General features: G+C 38.5%; 1 protein-coding gene across 1 annotated transcript in view; it reads right to left on the bottom strand.

Annotated features, from left to right (window-relative positions):
• Window positions 1-1,286: 1,286 nt before the first annotated feature.
• NSUN5 (NOP2/Sun RNA methyltransferase 5) overlaps window positions 1,287-23,802 on the bottom strand; it is a 787,401-nt gene continuing 764,885 nt past the window's right edge. The window contains exons 9-11 of the mRNA XM_044054112.1: window positions 12,953-13,108; window positions 1,796-1,897; window positions 1,287-1,702 (exon numbers count right to left, since the gene is read on the bottom strand). Of these exons, the coding sequence (XP_043910047.1) occupies window positions 1,588-1,702; window positions 1,796-1,897; window positions 12,953-13,108 (373 nt within the window). The 3' untranslated portion in view covers window positions 1,287-1,587. The remainder of the gene's footprint in view (window positions 1,703-1,795; window positions 1,898-12,952; window positions 13,109-23,802) is intronic.

Genomic DNA, 23,802 nt, shown 5'->3' with positions numbered 1-23,802 from the left:
TCCAGAGGCCCAGTCGGCTCCACATGGGAGTCGGAAGCAGCCTGTGGCTCTGAGGTAGCCGGCGTCAGGGGCTGCGAAAGCGCCTCACTGAGAACCGGCGAACCGACGACAAGCTTAGTGGAAGCCTCAAAGTCGGTTTTGGACCTCGGATGCTTGTCCTTGTCTTTATCCTTGCGTTTTTTTTTTTTAGAAATTCCTGTCGTCGGTTGCTCCGACGGCATAGTATAATTGAATCTTCGGCCGAAGTAACGAAAGGCAAAAATCGTACCGACGCTTTATAGTGCGTTGGTTAAATCTCACAAAACCGACAACAAGCAACGTCATGGTCAGGGCCCTAGGCAAGGAGTACAGTAAGAGTGAAAATCCTTATGAGGTATTTGCTTCCCACAAGAAATACAATTGTTAACTTTTTCTGACATCGGTCTGGTGCAAGAAAAAAGTTTCCCCAACGGGGTACTTAGCTTTAATGAAGACTTCGGATCTGAAATTACATTTCGAAAATCTCAGGAGTCGGCCGACCAGCACTTGCTAACTGCTTTTGCTTTGGGCACCGCGAGGCAAGAAAGACAGAAGAAAATGGCATCGGCTGCATCTTTTATACCCCTGGCGCACTAATGTCAGGGAAGAGGCGACAGCAACCAACGCCGGACCAGGACTTTGGAATTCAGGCCGACTGCGGGTAGCCTGCCAGCAGGATAACCCAAGAGTAATGACTGCAACAGTGAAACACGATGAACATCCTCATTTGTCCATGGATGTTTGTTAACTTTTAAGATCCATCCAGAAGACCAACATCTATGTCAGGGTACCACATTCATTTAAATGTCCTGAAATAATGACCACTATGAAGAACATCTAGAGAGCTTAGCCTCTTTTACCACTCTCCATCTAGACCTTGCCCACAGAAAGTTAAAAATGCAAGCTTTCTTCCCTCAAATGATAAAGAGAATCCTTAGTTCACACACTACCTTTTTCCCACATGCAGAATTTTCAGCAGTTTTGCTGCTTGTCAGTACCAAGCTTTACTTTAAATATGAGGCACAGCATCAATCAAGATGGTGGGAAGGTGTACTGTGCTTCTGTACTGCCGGGTGGCCACACAAGCACTTAATCCCTGGATGAGAAACTTTTCAAGAAGGAAAAGGCTGACCGAAGTGCAACTCCTTCAGCCTGACAAGATAAACAAGACAAGTGAAGGATCACTTTACATATCAATCTACAATAAGTACAATGAGCAGCACTTCGGTAAGGCTGCGGTAAGAAAAAACAAAAAATTAACAGACCAGAACAGCCCAAGTCTTATTTAATAAGTGTTATGCAAAATACACGACTCAAAATAAGGTTTTACACATTCCAACTGATGGTTATCCTTGAAAAAACTGACATTAAAAAGTTATGCACTGCCACCTTTCAGTTAAAATAATGCAGTCCAAGACAAAACAACTAACTTGCACTTTTTGTCTTCATCCTAGGGGGCTGGGTCAAACTGTGCTACATATTTCTAAATACATGTGTTGAGTGCAACTTTGTTCATAAAAAGCTCAGCCCAATCCAAAAAGCCACCTTGTTTAAAATGTATTATAATTATCATTCTTTCTTAACATGAACAATGGGGTTCTGCTTTCGTCTTTTCTTTTTCTTTAATTTGAGTATACACGATTTTGCTGAGGGAGACTTGGTATCAATTCCATCATTACAGGACCTAATAGAAAGAAAATGGATAGTAAATGCTAAATTTAACAAAGATCATCTTCAAGTGTGCTGATAATTCAAGTTTTGCCAAAACTATACATACTGTTTAACAGGATTAACAGTGTTTCGCTTTAGTCTTTTCTTTAACTTGATGGTACATTTTCTAGGTGATGTTAACTTTATATTGGTTTCCTCACTGCATGATCTATTAAAAAAAGAGAGAGAAACAGTAAGAGCTACATTCAACAAGCATCTAGGGCACTGGTGATTCAAGTTTTAATTGTGGATTTGAACTTACGACAAGACTGTTAACTCAATTCTAAAGCTATAAATATTTTAAAATGCATTACACTGCAAAAACCGTTGAGAGTGAGAGGATATATAAATCACAAGAAGGAAGACTATAAAAAATCAATCTCAATAGTTATGATGAACACACAGCCTGCTCTTACAATCTGTACCACTAACTCAAGACTGATGTTACAGTGAATATCACCACCTTAAACCTCCAATACAATGACATCATAAAATCAATATCAGTTACTATCTGCAGTTAAACAGCAGCATGTCATTTGGAAAGCTTCACCAAAAATCACATTTAAATGCTATCCCACGGGTAGAGTGGCACTATGTCCAACTGTAACAGTGGTGACCAGAGATTGATTAGCAGCTCGGGAATGTGGAGGACCAGCTGGCTAGGTTACTGGACCTGAGCATCTAACAGTCAGTTAGCTGACCTGGGGAGGAAGGTGCGAGCTTTCTAGGCATTGTGCTGCACTACAGCAGAGGCTGCAGAGTAGCACTGGTGTCTAACAGGCACATGTGCAGCTCAAGGGGAAAAGAGTTGTCACTGTGCCATGTACAGGAATCTATATGTGGCACTGTTCACATTATTGCATGCTTGCCCTTAAGAGGAACCCTAAGTTGTACAAAAAATATCCCGAGTATTATAAAAAGGATGACAGTCAAAGGAATATTTATTTCCTCAACTTCTCCCAAAGGCTGATGGCTCTGGTCTAGGGATGTTAGCTTGTTGGTTAAGAGAGAACGGAGAGTTAGCAATGGCACTAAAGAACTGATGACCAGCTTGGCAACAGGGGGGGGGTCTTAAAAAAATAAAATCTCATGCTAGCAGTAAGATATGCAAGGGTGAACACACAGACACATACCCATCATCACCCCCCCCCCCAACCACCTCCAGCTGCAGATATTACTGCACACTCAGAGGAACAGTGAGGTTTTGGCCAAAGAGCTGAGTGTTATCTGTCAAGTGTGTGAATTGAAATATGCACAAGGCATCCTAATAAAGCGTCTCATTGCCCCTACAAGGTTATATGTTTTTCAGATTAAATATTTAAAAAAAATCCACCTACACATCCTTAAAATGTCTTCCTGTAAAGATTTACACCAGTTTTTCCAGCTATCCAATTGTGAAGCAAATGATGTATTACAGCTGAAGTCATGTGACATCACTATAAAAGGCAACAGTTCAGAGGGTACAAATTTCACATGAAAATTCCAAAATAACATTCAACTACATGTGCTATTTACTTCAAAAATTCAGTTTTCATACTGTAGAGTACTAAATTATACCCATGTACACTAGGCCTATCCTCATTAACAGCTGCTTAATTTTTCTCTCTATTTATGAAATTGCATTACAAAATCCCGTTGGCTCTTCTGTGTGGGGGGTGCTGCTGTGCTTTTTAAGTCCCATCAGGGGATTCAACATCGTACCCCCAAACCACAGGTCCAGCCACTACCAAAAAGGTTGGAGTGGGAACAAGGGGAGGAGGCGATACATGGACTCGAGGAGACAGTACAATTGACATTGAATTCTCAACCAGCATATTCAGTTGTATCGAACGCATTAGGTGATTTTCACATATATAGCTACAGTCACCATGAGATTTCAAGCAGCTGGGCAGAGTTATTTCAGAAAGGCCTAACTTTTGTTCCCATTCAAAGGGCAAGAACAGATCAGATTTTATTACAACTTAAATGTTTTCCAGGAAATTGAATTTTGGTCTTTTGTTTGGTAAATCAGGTGCAGACAGTGTACTGCATCAGAATAATAGGAGACCCAGCATGTACAATCCTCCTTTGCATCCCAGAGTTGCCATTTTTGAAACTTTATGTGAAGAAGAAATCAGGAAGATAGTGAGAGGTCCCATTCCTATTCACTTTAATTTTTCCAGTGATGAAGCCACATTACTCAAGGACATTAGGTCAGACACTTCCCTGCGAATAATGAAACCGGACAAGAAAGGTGGCCTTGTAGTCATGAGTAAGGATGATTATATAAACAAAATCCTTTCATTACTGTTGTCAGCCGATTACGAGGACATTTCTTTAAATGAAATGAATGTGGTCATTCACAGGGTTAATTTGGCCCTAGAAGATTTGTTTCTCAATGGCCAAATCGCCTTTAGTGATTTAGAGTATATGAAGGTGCAACATCCTAGGACTCCCACGATTTTTGATCTCCCAAAGATTCATAAATCTTCGGTTGAACCACCCTTGAGACCCATTATTGATGCTAAGGGATCAAAGACATTTTTTGTAGCCAGGTACATCGACCAAGCGTTAAAGAACATCTTTATTGATTATTCTCCATTATTGAAGGACTCCTGGGACTTTGTGAATGGGGTGACGGATGGACTGTACAACAATGATTTAGTTTTTGTGTGCAATGATGTTAAAAACTTGTACACCACTATCCCACATGAAAGAGGGATAGATTGGTTTTATGAATATTTGGCTTTGCACACTGAGATAGGGAATGACAAAAGTGTCACTGAGTTCACTCATGGTAATTGTCCTCAAGAACAATTTCATCAGTTTTGAAGGGCAATTATTTAGACACACCAATGGTGTTGCCATGGACGCTGCATGCTCACCAACTTTTGCCAACGTAGTCATGGCTTTTTGGGAAACCAATCTGTTATTCATGTCAGAATTTAAGGACTGTTGGTGTCTGTACAGATGCTTTATAGAGGACATCATAATTTTTTGGGTGGATTCAGTTGACAGGTTGGATACATTTTTCCAATTTCTCAACTCCTCCACTGATTTCTTGGAGTTCACCATGACTGTAGATCTAGAGCAAGTCAACTTCTTAGATGGAACCCTGACTAAGAATAGGGTTGACAAGAAATAAGCATCCAACTTGTATAGAAAACCCACTCATTCCAACTCTTATTTGCATTTCCAGAGCTGGCATCCCACTCATCAGAAAAAAATCCATTGTTAAGGGGCAATGTGTGAGACTTGCCAGGATGGTGAGTGAAGATGTCCAGTTTTTGGTTGAATGCACTAAACTATTTGACATGTTCCACAGAGGTCACCCCCAAGACTTCTTAAATGAAATATTTGAAGTGAAGAGAGAGAGACATGGTGGGTTTTACAAGCCCCTTTTGGGTTTCACTAGTACACCTATAGTTAGTCGGGATGTACATGACAAAGGTAATGTTGATTACAACAAAGCTTTGGTTTTGCCTTACAACGGACATTTCAGGGAAATTAAATTGGTCACTGAAAAATTTTGCTCTATTTTCAAACATGACCCGGAGGTTGCCAGTAAATTAGGTGAAATGCCAAATATAGTATATAAGAAAGAGGCTTGTTTAAAAACTATGATTGAAAGGAGTTTGGGGAGTTCCAACAACGGTAAAATGAGTAAATGTAGACACTGCACCCAATGTAAAGTGATGTTGGAGGGTACAAAAGTTTTCATACATGATATAGAATGATTAAGTTACAAAATAAATTCAACTGACAGTAAGGGGGTGGTTTATGCCGCAGTCTGTAATGACTGTACCTGTTTTTATATAGGTAAGACTATCAGGCACTTCAGATATCGTGTTTATCAACACGGTTATGACAAACTAACAAAATGCCCTTTTCAGACATATCAAAATGTATCCTACACATTCCTTCAAATTCATTGTTACAGAAGGTTTGACCCAGGACCCTAGGGAGGTCCCAATGACACCATTTTAGAATTCCTTGAGTTAAAGTGGCAACTGAGAGTTAATGCTGGGCGACATCCAAGACTAAATGATGTCATTTCTATCTCAAGTTATTTAAAGTTGAAATCTATGCTAGTATTATAGTTGACATGTCATTACTAATTAGTGTTTAGGTTTTTATTTTGATGCATTGTTTTTCAGTAGTAACCATCATTGTTTTTACTACCTTGTGAGTTGCAGGATTGTTTTAGTTGAAAGCATATTGCTTTAATCATTAATTGGGAATATGGGGTGTGTCTTTTGAGCTCTTTTTAGTGTTTGGGCATGTGCTGTGTTTTTATTCTGAAGTCCAGACACTGAGTGGACGAAAGCGCTAAATCTGTGACAGTAATAAATTCAGTGTTCTTTTACCCACAGTGGTTGTGTTTTTCATTTTAGTTGGTGCTGTTCTTTTCGTGGTTTACATAAGGTAAAGCGTATTGATAAGCTGATGGACTTCCATAAGGCCAAATTAGCTGCCTTGTATGAAGCACTTAATATCACAGTTTACAAATGTGGGGGTCATGAAAAACACATGAAACACCGAATTTTGTTTAATCATCTTTATTAAATCACCACATTTTGAACTGTGACATGAGTTTACATACACTACTACAAAAGAAAGCAAACTAATAATTTCCATTGCTACTGTCATGTAGTATACATTTTCTTTTTAACAATTTTTATTCCTTACAGCATTACACAAATTATTGAATTTCTGCATTCCCTTTAACCACATCTTCTCCTGAACATTATTTTGCATGCATTTTTTCAATGAATTCCATTTATTTCTATAAAATGTGCTCCTTCCCTTTTCTAAAGATCTTGCCTTCACTTCTATCTCCTTTATAATATTCAAAAGTTCCACCATGCTTAATATAAGTTTTGATTACCATTTTCTAGCAATTGCTTTTTGGCAGCCTAAAGCACTCAAATTAGTAAAGTCTTACTATGTTCAGGAAATTCAGGTCGTATATCCCAGCTAAAAAATAATTATTGCTTTAGTTATAACCATTTGAACCCCCAGCATTTCTGTCTTAAGTACTCTGCAGGGAATATTACATTTTTTGAAATATGCCAACTTGTTGCATTCAAAAACGTGCTAAATTATCTCTCATTTTCTCTCCCACCACATCTTGCCAGGCTTTGCCATGTACCAGAGGGAAAAATCCCCCATCTACTTCAGGTATAAAAATACAAACGCAAACACTTCTACTCAAAAATTCTAAACCTTCTGGACTTTGCTGCATACTTGGGAGCCTTACAGATTTTTTCCCATTCTTCCTTTGTAAAATGGCTTTCCATTGTCATTTCCCATTTTAACGTTCTCTGATGGACTGTTAAATTTATCATGCCATTTTAAACACCATACTAATTATCCTTTTTTAAAAAGCAGCTACTGTTCTAGACTCAAGAACTCTACCAGTTTGTCTTCAACTTAGCACTCCTCAATCACTATCATTCTGCTTATGAACTGCTATTGATTCCTGATAGGGAGGTAGTTTCTATCCTGCCCCTAACATTCTGCTTAGCTTCATCCCACTCTATTACCTTTCCCTCCTGAGTTACCTGCTCCCACATAACTTTATTCCATTGCTTAGTTCCTCCCGTAAATTCCAGCCTCCTCTTGTGGCTTAGTTCTTTGAATAATTTCTGCTCCTTAAGGACTTGCATCCAAAGTTCTTGTCTCTGTTTCTCATCCCTCCCCCATTTCATCATCATCCCCGTCCACTTTGATTTATAACCTTCTTTTTGAGTTATGTATATAAGCCTTAACAACGCAGCTCTAATTTACCCTTCAAATCAAATAACCCTAAACCACCTTGTTCAATGGAAGAATCAGCTTTTCTATATGCCCTCTTTCCCTTCCAAATAAATTTCTTCTGCTGTATTCCCATTCTCTGGAACAGGCTCCCCATTCATGAAAAGCAGAGTTCCTTTTTAACCCTACTTAAGCACAACTTGGACCAACAGATGAGTAACTGAAAATTTATCCCTGGTCTACGTCTCACATGGACAGAGGCAGTCAGTAAATCATGCCTATATAAACTAAATTTGTGGGTCACATCTGGGGTGTGCAGCTAGGCATATGAGGGCCCTAGTAGTCAGCCTAGTATACAATTAAGAACCTATTAATTATAATCCAGAACTTCTCCTTGTCTGATAAAAAATACTCCTGACCTACACATAAGGTTAAAACGACTAAACTTTTTCACTGCTTCCATCGTACTACCCATATCCATACTCAACAGCCTCCAGTTTCTCATTTTGTTAGTATTTTGCTTGGTTTCTTCCCACATATCCTTAGCTGCCATAACAGAATTATTTTTGATCCGTACATCTAACAATTTCACCTTATCAAGTCTCCATAGGTATGGGCATTGCCAACCCAGTTCAAGTATGGATACATACATACACAGACCAAAATAAGCTATGGCAGAATAGCCAGGAGAAACGCTATTTAAAACAGCCCATAGCACTATTTTGCAGAAGACTGAAATTTCAAAGAAATTTCAGAAGCCTGACAAAATGCAGAATCTTTAAGGTCATTTTAAAACTCGGCAAACAACTCAGAAGTGAGACATCAAATGATGCAGCATATACCACAAATTTATATAACCTCTGCTGTGCCAGAAGCACAAAAAGCAAAAATATTCACTTCCTGCTGTTGATACTGTAGCTGATGCAGTGCGTGGCAGCAGGAGCAGCAATGTTTAAGGTAGTTTGATCAGTGGTACTTGAATTTCTTCTTATATTTTGCCGAATGAAGTTACACATACTAGTGAGCAGCATTGACTTCAAACGTCTATTTCCATCTTTGCTATGTCTGTCTAGTAAAAAAACATTTCATAGAATTCTGTTGGCACTTCATAAATGTGGTGGATGCACAGCAGAAAGCACAAGGCTGAGCGTAAAAGACACAGGTAGTGGATCCTTGCCAGTAATTTGCCAACTACATAAAGGGATCTGAAAAGTAGTTAGAAAAAACAAGTTATAAAAATACATTTTATTCATTTACAAGTTCTAGGAGTAAAGTCAGGCTGCCATTAACATGATAGTAAGAAAGAAATGGAGACTGAGGATGATACTAGGTTTTCTTTTAAGTGCCTCCCCCAGGTCTGATTTTTTGGTACAGTGGTATGGCAACAGACTGCAATAAGTGCTCCATGTATGATTAATGAATCCAAAATGACAAAACTGGGGTGGTAATAAGAAGAACCAAAGGTTTTCTCTTTCATGCCTGGGGAAACTGCAGGTCTTCTGATCACATAAGTGCCCCTTAGTGAAGTCTATAGGTTAATCCCAGTCATTAAACTAAATAAGATGGTTACATATTTGCAGAATGTCCAAAGTGGATCATAAGTAAGCATGAGCATGGTAGTCCACCAGTGTGTACGCACTGCTTGTAGAAACACACCTGAACCATGCATAATAAAAAAATCAGGCCAGGTTTTCCATGAGGGCTGTACAGGGATCAACAGCTTAATTTAAGCTCTCCCAGTGTGAAAAAGAAACTGATAGTAAAAGCCAGTAATTCTGTGTTTTTAGTAAAATTCAGTTTCTGGCTAGTAAGTACACTGCCTGGATACTGGTAAAGAAGAAACTAGGAGAGGCTGAATTCTAAAAGGTGAAGAGAAAACACTAACTAGGAAGAATTCTGCAGCTGTTCAGCAAAGACCAATTTAAGCTTCAGCTTTGATACAACAGATATTTTTCCTCTAAATTACTGGAAGCTATGTCAAATGTGTTCAGAGCTGATCAAAATAAATGATACACTGAAGAAGTATACCAACTCAAATAACAAAAAGCTAGAAAATGGAAGAAGCTTTAAGCAGTTAAGATGAACTGATAAAACTGCAAAAATCAGAGGCTGAAATGAAGAGGCTGGCCAAGTATAAGACTGCTCAAGAAAAGCTACTAATACCACAAAATAAAAGAAAAAAGAAGAAATACCACAGGCAACGAAAAAGCCAAAAAATAAACCAGCAGTGGGTGTGACTTGTTAATTCTACTTGTATATTATTGTGATGCTTGTTATGGTTTTTTTACTCTGAAGGCTGAACAGCCAAGGCGCTAAGCTAATCAATCCTTGGGTTTATTTTTTGGCTTCTTCGTTACCTGTGGTATTTCTGCTCAAGAAAATCTGTTTAAAAAAATGGTAAGAGTTAAGAGATCAGAGCACGCACAGAAAACACAGATTTTCTACTGTACCAGAGAACCTGGAAGGAATAGTCTACATTAATTTTATGAATGCACAAATAAGTAACTGGACTGGTATTCTGCAGCAGAATTTAACTGAAAGGGCAAATTGCTTGTATGCTCCAAACTTGGCCATGAGAAAGCAGCCAAGGTCTACATTAGTAAAGATGCAATCATGAACCACAAACTGGATGCAATCATACCAGCAGAAAGAGTTGATCCTGACAAAACTGTGGCATAAGGGCAAAATACTAAAAAAATGGAGAGAATATAGTACTGGTAGGATATGATTATTCACTGTACATCAGGCAGAAGAGAAGCAAATTTATCCCAGCTGTGACAATATGAGGCATTGCCAGCTATGCCAGGAGAAGTAGGTCAGTGGATGTGTAACTGATGCCAGCATAGCTAGCTGGAGATTTGTAAATAATTATATGTCATTTGTATAACAAACTGTGTTGAAAAATGTAAAGTTGCTTGTGTTCAAAATGTACCAACAGTGGGTCCTGACTGTACTGTACCTGATTTTGTTTTAACAGAGGATACTGGAAGAGAAGAGGTTAATCTCAGTCCAGCTAACTTTGAAATACAGTAAGAAATTACTTAACTTCGGCCATAAAGATTGTATCTTACAGTTGTGACTGCAGCCAGAGACAAAATGTTTGTGCCAGGGAATAGTTTATTAGCAAGTGTTTTATAGTTTTATAACTTCCAGATGCTATAACACATCTCAGCAAAGCTGCGTGTGTATGGTAGCACATATGTGCTAAATTCTTGTCCAGTTTCTAACAATGAGGTAGTATGGGTACCAGAAGTCAGATGACCAAATATATGTGATGTCATTCTGTAATCTAGGATGGAAATGATGCTTTAATACTAAGATAACACTGAAGTCTCATTGCACTCTGCTTTTGGAACCTGACAAGGAAGGACCCCTTATACACTTCAAATAGCCTTGCTCTAGGAAGTGAAGCAGGGGAAAAGTAATTCTTGAGATCAGTGAGGAAAATATAGAGAGATTAGTTAAGTACAGTTTTTCTGCATCTGTGTGAATCTACTCACCTGTGTTATTTTAATATTTCCTGTGATTGAAACTCTGGTGTTTACTGTAAATAGATATTTAGTATTTTCATGGTCTATTATTTATTAATAACTATATTTAAACTTCGTATTGTGGCTGCTCCTTTTAGAACACATTTAAGTTTTGAAAGTATTTGTATACATTTATTTGGTGATAATACTGGCCACTCCTGAAAGCCTTGCTGTTTGGTCAACACAACCATTTATATTAGTATTAATTTCACTCAGTATAAATCTTGTAAGAGCCTTAGAAAAGCTGGCTTTGGAGTGTATGGTGGCAGTAACTACCTTATAGTCTGGGCAAAGTTGGTAGAGTTGTTAATCTGTGTCAGCCTTTGCCAGGTGTGAATGTAAACTAAATCTCAAAGTGTGTGTGTCAGCTACTTGGAGCAGGGACACAAAGCACTGGTGTCACAGACAGGGGTGCTGGAGGACTTGGATTGGGCACTCGGCTGAGGACTTAACCTTACAGCTGTGCCAGTGGCGGAGCCTTACTGGGGACCTGGGGAGAGACAGACAGAGAGAAATCCAGACCTCGGGCTGAGTGTATCCCCTGTGTAATCTTGGACTAATGGGGTGGGGGCATACCTCTCCAGTGTACCTCATTACAAGGAACATACCTCATTTGGGGTCTTAAAAAGTTCACGTTCCTCAAAGTTCCACAGTGAAAGACTCTGTCACACATTCAGTGTTACGAATTTTTTTAAGGGAAATCCATTGTAAATAGAAATGAATCATATTAATCCATTAAAAAATCTTCTTTATAAGTAAAACCAGCATATTTTAACCATCCTATGACCTTCCTAGTTGAAGATGTTAGTAAGCCATTAGTGCGTGTTCCACATTTTGCCCATTTGTTCCTCATTTTAGAGATGGAAGGTTGAGAGCTATGGGTGTGGGGGGTGTAAAAGTGGATTGAACATACTATAAATTAATTAGAAATGAAATGTTTTCTTTTACTTTTGCATAAATGAATGCCTGGATTCATGCCCTTTGCTTAATCTAATAGTAGTTTTTTAAGTGTTTTTTTAATGAGAGACCACAATGTTATGAATAGCTTTCCTTTAGCAAATAAATGCTTAGTGTTACACATTCTGTTCTCATGCTTCCATTGAAACGAGCTGACTAAAGGTAAAAACAGTAAAATCAAGAGGCTGGAACATTGTTTACTGAGAAAAATGTAAATCTAAAAGGTACAAGACCAAGCAGCTCAGTAAACAAAGTTTGAAATTACTTTAAGTGAATAAGAGATGACAGCGTTTCTGGTAACTAAATACTTTGTTCTAGTAAATGCATTAATATATAGTTTAGTTTCATTTAAAGATGGCAACTGTACTTTTTCTTGAGGCTAAAAGCTAATATTTTCAGAAAGCATATAAGCTGTTTTTACATCTGGCAGGTGAATAAATATAAGACAAGGACAGACAGGAATTAGTGCAAGTAGGAGCACAGGCTGTAACATGATTTAGCATGAATAACCCTAACAACATATGCAAAACAAACACAAACTGATTTCACTTCACAAACTGATAGCTTGCATGTCTAACACAACAATACACTTCTACTTTCTTTAGCTGCATTTTCTGCACCAGTCTGAGCTATTGTCATCACATAGTGGGTGGAATAATGGTAAGAGTTGTTTACCTTACAGACACAAGGTACAGTGTTTGATTCTCATCTTTGAGGGAAAATGGTTAGGCTTAAAATGGCCCACAAGGGCAGCTAGCCTAGTACTCACCCATGTACAGTACATCAGCTCTGAATGGGTACTGGTTCTATGAACATTATACACCATTACAAGATATAGTGAAATTTGCAAATTTCCATTGTTTCTTCTACACAAGGGAACATGAATTCCACAATTAAACTAATATTCAAGGTACACAGTAAGTCACTTTGCAAAGAAAAATGTATTAATAAATACTTTATATTGTTCTCTGTACCGGTTTTCCATTTTTACAAGGTCATACCTTTTATAGTTCTTGCTTTCCACACTTTTTCTCTCAAACAATGCCACAAAAAATCCATTTGTGAGTGTTGTCTTGCAAGAAGCTCGCAAACAGTATGATCCTGTAGGAAATGTTTCCAGTCCTCGATGTGGCCATTCAGGAAGCAGATTAACCAGCCTATGAAAATAAAGTGGCATGTTGAAAACTCTACACAGGCAGCCACTGGACTCCATTGCAAAAGCCAATTTTCAATGCTTCTAGCAAGTCACATACTTTGAACTTTAATACTCATAGCTCCAGTATACTGTCTTTTTTTAAAACTACTCTTCTTTCAATAAGCGAAAATAGTAGTAGGGTAACCTAGTTACATAAACAGTTCCAGTCCATCCAATTTACATTCCTTATGACAATGACAACAATATGCATGCAAAACAACAGCTATCTATAAACTTTATAAAAATGATCTGGGAAGTGGCGCTTGCAGTGGCTCACTACCGGATTTCCTCTTTGGATATCCACTTTAATATACTTGCTGTACCCCCTTTCCACCCAATGCACAGCAGCAAATAATGCCTACAAGTTGACCCATTATAACATATATGAATATATAATGATACATATGGTCCATGTTTAAACAGATTTTTGACTTGACTTATGACTATGTATATTAGATTTTTTTTCCCATTGCATTGCTGTTTCTTATCCCTGTATTTCCCATATAACAGCTGAGGACCTTCATGGATCAGTCCACTCATATGTTTCTCAAAGCAAACAGAATAAAAAGAACTTGAAATAGTTACTTCCTGAAAGGCATATCTTGTGTGAACAGTTATCTCAATAAAGTTGATATAGCAGAGAGGTTACAACTTGTGAAAAGCTGACAAATGGGGGGAAAAAAACATCAATCTGGCATTAGCAAATTTGCTTACAACGTTCAAGAAACTACACCAGGGGAAAAATGGAAAGAAAATATGTAAAAGTAAAAAAAAATTCAATGTTCAAACCAGATGTCTGGAATTTTGTGGTACATAGGCAGGAAAGCAGGTCCGAAATGATATCTGATTATCCACCAGCACAGTGATCAATGGAGGAGAAAATAAACCAAATGCATAAAGAGATTTTCAAGAAGAGTGGAACTCCTGCTGATTATATCACCTCCAGCAACATAAAAATAAGGGAGGCTGCTCTCTCTGAACACTCTGATAAATCACAAGAAAGTCACTCAAAGATGCAATGGTAGAGCAGGTGGCAAAACAAGAAAGTATACAGTTAAGGTTAATAGAACTGGAGGACAGATTCAGGAAAGAGACCCTCTATTTTACAGCAACTGCAGAGATGGTGGAAGGAAAGAGCTACATAGACTTCATGGGAAAATGCGTGAATGGACTGAGATATCTGTAGATGAAACAAGGACTAACAGGGAACATAAAGCCTGAAATTTTCGACTGATAGGCAACAGGCCACCAAGGCTGATTTTGGTCAAGTTTTAAACTTTTCATGAAAAACAAAGAAATACGGTCATTCCTGTGGAAGAGAGGTACTATTGTGAAGGTGGGAGAAGCTAGGGTATTTCTAATCAAGACTACACAATACAGGCCAAACATTAACAGAGACCTTTAATTTCTGCCTTTACAAAATACAAAGAAATGCATCTGGGATTTAAACTACTATACCCAGTCTTATTTGTCGCCTCACAGTTAGACGTTGCCCGTTCGATTCTCAGTTAGAGCATCTTCTGTGTGGCGACATGCGTGAATGGACGTTCCTTCATCGAAGGTTGTGTGTTAGGCCCGGCAAGCCAGCATGTAAAAATCTACTGCCAATCATTAGTGGACCAGAGTTCCGCTGTGGCGACCCCTAGCCGGGGAAAGCCGAAAGACACAAACAAACCCAGTCTTATAAGATCATAGGTTTATACCAGGCTAATGCCCACTATGTACTTTATAAGCCTAGCTGTGCAACCCAACCCAGTTTTGTCCCAAAGTTCCTTGGATGTCTATATGGTGGGGTATGTTCATAGAGAGGCTAAGGGTTATGTGGGGGTATGTTAGTTGGGGATTCATTTACTTACTGTCATCCTCTGTCCATCACAGACATAGCAGCCAGACCAGGGGATGAATTTGTAATTTCCCATCACAAGACCTAGGTTTCTTTTGGTAAGGGATGAACTTTGCTGCATGTAGATGCAGAGCTTATTCAGTAGTGCAGGGAACCTTTGAGACCCACATTGATCTCTCTAGCAGGTTCTATTAACGTTGCAGGCAAACATCATGTCCTTGAAGTTAGTGTTTCTGGTGCTGTTTGTTTTGTGGATGTGCAAGAGATCCAACAGAACTGGATCTGAGGATGCCTTATATGCTAGACATGGATCGTCTCTCAGTAACCTGTAGGAAACCAATTACAGAAACAGGGCCTCAAGGCGATCAGTATATTACAGGGTATTCATATCCTGGATTCTCCTTGTGAGGAACCATTGAGGGTTGCAAGTGCTTGGTTAGGCACATGCCAAAGGGGGCAATGTACTTAATGATGGGTCTGATAAGGGCTGATTAGAGTGGTACTACCATCTTCCTTGGATCTGGATGCCATAACCTTGCTTATCAGTTCAGTGACACAGAATGATTTTCTTACCATCTTGGCTAGGTGTTGGTCAAATGCAGATTACTGTCTACATATGCTCCCAGATCCTTAACTAACAGGTAAACTCTTAAGGGTGTTTTATCGATGGAGTAATTAGCTTAGGTAGATGACTTCTCAAAGGGCAATATAATGCATTTCTTCACAATGAGTTTAATCCATGGCTTTGGCATCAGTCATTTGTTTGTGTTAGACCCTCTTGTAGGATGCTGATGTCTTGGAAAGAATCTAGGACAGCTTCCAATTTAAAGTCATATGCAAATCTGGTGAGCCACAGGCCTTTGACATTAGCCTTTACTTCCGAGAAGCAGATGCCAAACAGGACCAGGTCCAACACGGGGTACTCTGCTGGTGACCAGTGTCCTGGTGGAGGTGGTCTCACCGAGCCTGACTTTTTTGCTGATTGGTTAGACCAATTATGGACAAAATAAGGAGCATAAATGTAGGAAAGGATAATCTATCCTTATGCTGAGACAAATGTAAAGAGAATATTAAGAACCTGTTTTTCTATAAGGCCAGAGAAATAAAGCAAGTCGCAGAAAATGTTTAGAAACACAAACAGAATAAGGACTTACAGAACAGGAAGGTAAGAGATATGACAGAGCATTAGGACATGCAACTAAAACAAGCAAAAATGTCAGTGGATACACACATACACCTGGTTAAAGAGAGCAGGGCAAAAGCTGTGTTAGCAGTTGTTTCAAATAATAGTTCCAGTGTGACCAAATATTATCACAAAGGTTCAGGCAATAAAATACTGAAAGTAAAACTACAAAGATTAGGAACCCAAAGAATGAAAAGCTAAAAACAGAACCTGCAAAAATAGAGGAGTTAATTGCAGGAAATTATAACAACTTATACAAGCAAAAAATTGTGGGGAACTGTAGTAAACACCATACACAGTACTACCTGGACAGGTTGAACCAACCTCAAACAGGTAAGACAAAAGGGTAAATACACTTGAGACCAGTTCAAGACCAAGAATTAAAGAAGGCTATGGGGTATCAAAAAACAAGCAAGACTGCATGACAAGATGACAACCGGTAATAAATATAGAAAAGGATGGGGTAAGCTAGTAGAATTTTGAAGAAGTCATTCAGCAGAATTTTACAAGGAGGAAGTATTCCCCCTTCCTAGGAGGCCTATCCTAGAAGTAATATCAAAGATGGTAGGGATCAATCGGATCCAAGCTCCAATAAATCCATTTCTATTTTTAATCATAACTATATAGTATTTGCAACAATTCTGCCAAAAAGATTAGGCAAAAAGATCAACCAAACCTTTAGCAAAAATAATTGACTGGGACAAATGTGGGTTTAGGCAAGATAGACGAACATTTGAATATCAACATGACTTTAATGATATAGAATGATGCCACGGACAATAAAAAACAACTTGTACTTTTTTGTTCCCACTGATCCTGGGAACTATCATCCTATTAGCCTGACAAGCCTGGTCTGCAAGGCCATGGAACGTATCATCATGGAATTCATAAACAAAGACATTGGTAACCTTCAAACTCTGGACCCCACCCAGTTCGGGTTTGTGAAAGGCAGATCATGCCTCCTGAACCTGGTCGACTTCTTTGAGGCAGTCACCAAAGCCACAGACGAGGGTGAGATGGTTCACACAGCCTATCTTGACCTCGCCAAGGCTTCAACACCATCCCCCATTCTGGAATTCTAGCTAAGCTCACTAAACTAGGTGTAAATTCCTATGTCACAAGATGGGTTACCAATTGGCTCACTGACAGAACCCACACTGTAAAAGTTGCAGACTCCAAATCTGGCTTCAAACCAGTGACAAGTGGAGTACCACAGGGTTCAGTCCTGGGACCTCTCCCGTTTGATATCTACTTCTCTGAAGTACAGGCTAACACAGAATGCCTCTGGCTAATGAAATTCGCAGATGACTGCAAACTAGGAGCTATAGTCAAGTCCCCAAATGATGTGGACATCCTACATAAGGGCCTTACTAAGACAGATGCCTGGTGTCAGAGCCATGGCCTCAAGCTCAATGCCAAAAAGTGCATTGTTGTCCCTTTTGGTAAAAACTTGAACTACCACATAGGTGTCAGTCTTCTTAACACTGAATGTGTTATGAGAGACCTTGGGACCCAGGTTGACAGTAGTCTCTCCTTTGATAATCACATTGCCACAGTAGTCAGGAAATCCTTCTACGTGGCACACCTCATCACAAAAGGGTTCTCATCCAGGAAAAAAAGAGGTCATTGTTCCCCTCTACTAGACACTCAGACCCATTATAGAGTACAACGCCCCTTTTGAGATGTACCTCACAAGACATCTGCAGCAGCTGGAAAGGTCACAGAAGTACTTCACAAAGAGGATTACTGGCCTCAAACAGATGCCCTACACTGACCATCTCAAAAAACTCCAGCTTTACTCTGTAGCATATCGCCTACTCTGAGGTGATTTCTGCCTAAAGCTATGTCAAACCCAGAGCTGTTGGACATGCTACACCTAAAGAAATCCCAATTCCTCTGAGCTACACACTCTAGGGACCTAAACCTTGTCACCACAATAAACAGGACGTGCTGGAGGGATAGATTCCTGTCCCAGAGACTTCCCATACTCTGGAACAGGCTATCCATCAAGGTTAAGCAGTTCCTCATTAACACTCAAGAAAAATCTTGATGAGTGGATGGAAAATACACCCCGATGATCACTTCTGTAGCTCTGATCGACAGGGGCACAGGAAATTAACTTTCTTGGGTTGGCATAAGCCAGGGAACTTTGTTGGCTAGGCTTACTTCGGCCCTTGGGCTGACAGCCTAGTACCTACCTATGAGTTTTGACAGGAAAAAGGCATTCAATAGACTAAGTTGGACTATTATGTGGGAAGCACTGGATATTTTTGGGGGTCCTGCAGGGTTGGACTAAAGCAATACAAGGAATGTATGAGGATCACAAGGCAGACTGAAATTAGGTATGGGCTTTGCAGTAACAATTAACATGACCAGGAGAACAAAAAAGGATGCCCACTTTCCCCTTTCCTTTTTGTCCTCTACCTGGAGCCCCCCCAGCTACACAGATTTGGCTATCAAACATACAGGGATGCCAATAGGGTGGTCAGAAAGAAAATAGTTTGCTGATGACCTAGGGAAGGATACTGAACAAATTTTCAGCATGATGCATGCATACTGTCAATCAGTAGGCTATAAAATAAAAAAATCAAAAACAAAACAGATAGTGATGAATTATGTCCTAACACACAAGTTGGCTCAAACATTCCCATTAATGTGGGGTCACAGCAAGGTGAAATATGAAGGTGTTTATCATTTTAAATAAAAAGCTGGAAAAAATGGAAGAACATTTAAACTCCTATTCAAATGAGCTGATAACACTGTAAAAAACAGAGGTCGAAATGAAATGTTCGGCCAAGTATGGGACTGCTCAAGAAAAGCAGTTTCTAAAAATGGTAGATTCAGCGGTCACAGCATGCAGAGAAAACCAGAGATTTTCTGCTGTATTGCAAAAACTGGAAGGAACAGATAGTATTAATTTTAAGAAAGTACAGATAAGTAACTGGACTGGAATTCCACAGCAGGATTTGTTTTTTGAAAGCACACATTGTGTGCATGCCCCAAACCTGGCTATGAGGAAGCAGCAAAGATGAGTATTAGTAAAAATGCAATCATAACAGTATAGAGAGTTATTCCTTACAAAACTGACCGAAGAGCAAAATATTAAAATTTAGAGAGAGAGAAGAACGTATGTGGCAAATGATTACTTACTGTAGAATAGGCAGAAGAGAAGCAAATTTATCCCAGGAATCAGGGAACGTTTTTTTTTCAAACATCTTAAATAAATGTTCACATATGACAAAGGCAATCTTACATTTATGTATCCAGGTGTCTTCAGAATATTTTTTCCTGACATTTTTTCCTGGAGGATCAAAGTCATTTTTGATGCCGACAGACTAAGGAGGAAATACAAAAGTTTGTCCAATAAAAAGTCAGCCATCAAACAGAAGGGGACTCTTCTCATTCTTCTGATAAAACTCATACAGAGACTCTGCCAGTGAAATCTTTTTCAATGCTCCAAAGGAAATACTAGAGAGACTGAAACAAAGAACAGGAATTGAATAAAAGAACTGAGAGTACACTGGACCAGAGGCAGACGATGGAGATGGAGCTGAATAGGAAGAAGACAAGCAACATCGAAATTAGTGAATAAATGTGGGACTATAAAGTATCCATCACATTCGTGAAATATGGCTCTACAAGAAAAAAAAAAACCTAAGAAAAACTGGATTTTTGTTGACTTTGCTAAACTTGTTGCAGGACTGACAGGCATGTGCCCTAATTCATTTCACTGATGTTTGGAAGTATGTCTTTTTTTTTAAATGAGACCACACTGTTATGAATATTTTTCCTTTAGCAGTGTTAGAAAGGAAGTACATTCTGACATGTTTCCATGGAAACAAGCTGACTAAAAGGTAAAGGCAGTAACTTGAGAGATCCGGACATTGATTACTGACAGAAAGAAAAATTAAAAGGAGAAAGGACAAGTAGTGCAGTAAAAAATAAAGTCTGGAATTAGTGGATTTAAATTAAGACAGAGCAGCTTTTCTGGTAACTAAATACTTTAATGCATTTACTAGAATATATAATTTACTTTTATTTAAAGATAACCAATGTATTTTTTCTTAAGGCTAAAAGCTAGCATTTTCTGAAAGCATATATGTTGTTTTACACATCTGGGAGGGGAGTAAAGATAAGACAAAAAGAGACAGCAATTAGTATAAGTAAGAGACAGGCTGTAACACGCACTTTAACACTGATAACCTTAATTTTAGGCTAGGTAATTCCCGTATATGTGTAGCGCTTGATTTTAGACAACTGTTTCTATCAGGAGAAACTTCCTTATTTGAAAATGTACACAGTTGTGTGCATTTGTTTAAGCTAATAGGTATGGGGGTGCTGTGTGTGTGTGTGTGTGTGTGTGTGTGTGTGTGTGTGTGTGTGCATTTTTGGGTTTTCATTAAAATTAAAAAGTCTTGTAAAATGTGATGGAATTACAAATGGAGATCACAAGAAACAATTACATAAAGTATCATTTTGCCAAACATTAAAGGGTGCAGGTAACATAAAAGATGGAAAAAGATATTTACAAAGGTTGTCACATACAATGCATGTGAATAATAATTTAATACAATGACTACACTAAACATATTATTTTGGGATGTTAACTGCCTCACAGGTATAGACAAAAAGGTAAGAGTACTGGGACTTCCAAGATGGCTGCACACTGAGTAACAGCTTAATTCTAGGTCTCCCAGCTTGAAAACAGAAACTCAGCAGAGAAGGCTGGTAGACTTGTGTTTAGAGGTAAATTGCAGTAACTGGCTAGTGTGACATCTGGTTAATATCCCACTGAACTGCCATCGATATGTGACGGCCCCTACTATCCTGGGTCAGTAACTAAGGAACTTCAATCCTCACTACTTAATCCAATGTGAGACCGTCACTTAAGAGTAATATTTCACAACTTTCCCTAACAGCACAAAAGAAAATGCTCTATAACCAAGGACTGGATTGTATACTTTTGTCCACCCCTAATATAACTCCTTATTACACACTGCAGAATAATGTGTCCCAGTTTAAGACCTATGACACACTCTCACTTAAAGTAAATTGAATCTCACACATCCAAACACTTCTGGGAAAGCCTGACGCAGATTTCCAGCTGTGTCCTTTCCCCCAAATGATGCAGTAAAATGCTGTCACCAATGAGTGTCTACATGCCCTTTCAAACGGGTGTCCAATTATTAAAATTAGATATCAAAACAAATGGTAGCATATGACCTAAAGCAGCCAGACTTTCGGGATGACCCAGGAATGATCAAAGCAGGCATAAGCACCCTTAATTCATTAAATAATACACTAATTAACCAGCCACAATGTAAGATAATAAAAATATTTAATGAGCAAAATGATTAAAAACGTACAACAGTAATTTCAATAAACAAACAGAATTCAATCAGGAAAATGAAATTAATACTGAAGGTCAGAATTCCAACATTTAGAAAAACTCTGACTAATCAGCTAGAATTTCCTATCTAACTGAAGAACACTGTCCCCGATCTAAACTAAATACTACAAGAGCGAAGGCAGGCTTTACAGTTCTTTGAGAGTCCTTTGGGTAGTCACTACTCAGTACAACTGTGAACACAACTCGGCTGATCTTTGAACTGAACTCAACTGTTTAAACCATCTTCAGCAGGCTCTTTTAAAAGCTAGGTTAACTGTCTTAACAGTTCTAGTTCTTATTTTCATTTCACTCTGATAGTCAACAAACAGCTGTTTTCTTTTTATTCCTTCCTGTCTTTCAGTCTCTAGCAGTAAACACAGAGCATCTGAAAACATTCCGATGATATCATCTATAGATCAGCTGACTCAGATGGTCTGCATTTAGAATCTCCTGTACAAATATGCACAGTTAGCAATGTAAAGGAACATTGTTCAACTCTTTAAAACAAGCTGTACAAACAAAGTATTAATCAGCATACAAGAACTTATTTACAATACCATAAGTCTTGCTGGCATATATTACACGGGTTAATCTGAAATTATCTACAAAACTTCAGACAGACATGCTAGCACAGATGAGTCTAATTTCTTCATAGTTAGTAAGTGTGCTGCCTGGATGTCAGGAAAAAAAGAAATACAAAAGACCTGGAAAAAAATCATCTACAAAAAATGAGGAAGAAACACTGACTGGGGAAAGTTCTGCAGCTGTTCATCAAAAAGCAATGCAAACTCCAGACATGAATTCCAGTAACCTACAGGAAGATATGACAACTGCACAATGACCTGGTTAAAATAAACAAAACACTGATGGAGCAAAAATCAACTCAAACAACAAAAGGCTGGAAAAAATGGAATACATTTTAAACAAATATTCAGATAAGGTGATAAAGCTTCAAAAATCAGAGGTCAAAATGAAAAGGGTGGCTGAATATGAGACTGCTCAAGGAGAGATGTTTCAAAAAATAATAGAATTAGAGGCAAATATGAAAGACAGCAAACTGAGCGTTCCTTAAAATCCCAACTGGTTTAATGTTGTTAGTGCTTTCCTTCAACAAACATACAGGAGATGTCGAGATGCAAGTTTGAGATTCAAACTGATGTATCCAGCTGTCTTCAAAGTACTCTTCCCTGGAACAAAATCATTGCTTGATGAAGTACGCGCTAAGGAGGAAATACAAAAGATTGTCCAACAAAAAGTAAGCTGTGAAACAAAGATTCTACTTCGTGTTTTTCTGTTAAAGACCACAGAGAGACTGTACCTGTGAAACTTTTTCCAGTGCTACATCGGAAAATGTTAGAGTGAAGGAAGGGAGCACGAGAGATGATTAGAAGAATTGAGAGTAAGTTGGAAATAAAGCAGATATAGGATTTGGGAGACGGAGATGAACAGTAAAAACCAGTAACAATGTGGGATTACAATGCAATATGACAGAACAAAAAAATCTGGAAATTTTCAGAATTTGTTGGACTTGTGGTGGACTCTAAAGCAAATCCCCTACTACATTTCATTAATGTTCAAAAATGCTTTAGGGAGGGGAAAAGGAGGGAGAAAGTCAACTGTTAAGAAAATTTTTTGTACAAGCACTATTTTTGTGGTGTATGGTTTTCTTTGCATGCTACAAGGTAACATTTTCTCCGTTATTTTTAAGTGCAATAGGGACTGTAAACAGGTGCTCCCTTTGTTTTCTTTTATTTCTCCCATCTCTCTTTCTTCTTGTTCAGTTTTAAGAAATGTAGGCAATGCAATGAAAAAAGCCTGGTTAAAACAGCACGACAAAAGAAAAACTGATACACGTTTTCTCATTCTTGCATGGGGAAATGACTGGATTAAAGACCTTAGACAAATTTAGTAACAAGTTTTACGAGTAAGCAAGGAAATGAAAAACAATACTGAATATTATGAAGCTTTTTATCCAGCAAATAAGTGCATGCTCAGTAGCAATTCTGCAGCTGGTTTTCTTATCTGAACAATCTGATAAAGAGAAACTGCCTGCCTGGTTCTTTTGTCTCCATGGAGACAATCTGATAAAGAGAAACTGGATACAGGCTGATGGAGGGTGATTGGCTGAAGGAAAAAAAAACTGAGAAAAGAAACTGTCTAGGACATAATGATCTCTGAAAGCATTCAGGGGTTTTCCCAGTTGGGAGAGCAATGAAGAAAAGATAAAATCAATTAGCACTT

The sequence above is a fragment of the Protopterus annectens genome, chromosome 13.part0 (assembly GCF_019279795.1).
Source record: "Protopterus annectens isolate FY-2018-M chromosome 13.part0, PAN1.0, whole genome shotgun sequence".
NCBI lineage: Eukaryota > Metazoa > Chordata > Ceratodontiformes > Protopteridae > Protopterus > Protopterus annectens.
Note: the sequence above shows the minus strand (reverse complement) of the source record. Positions and strands in the feature narration are given on the sequence as shown.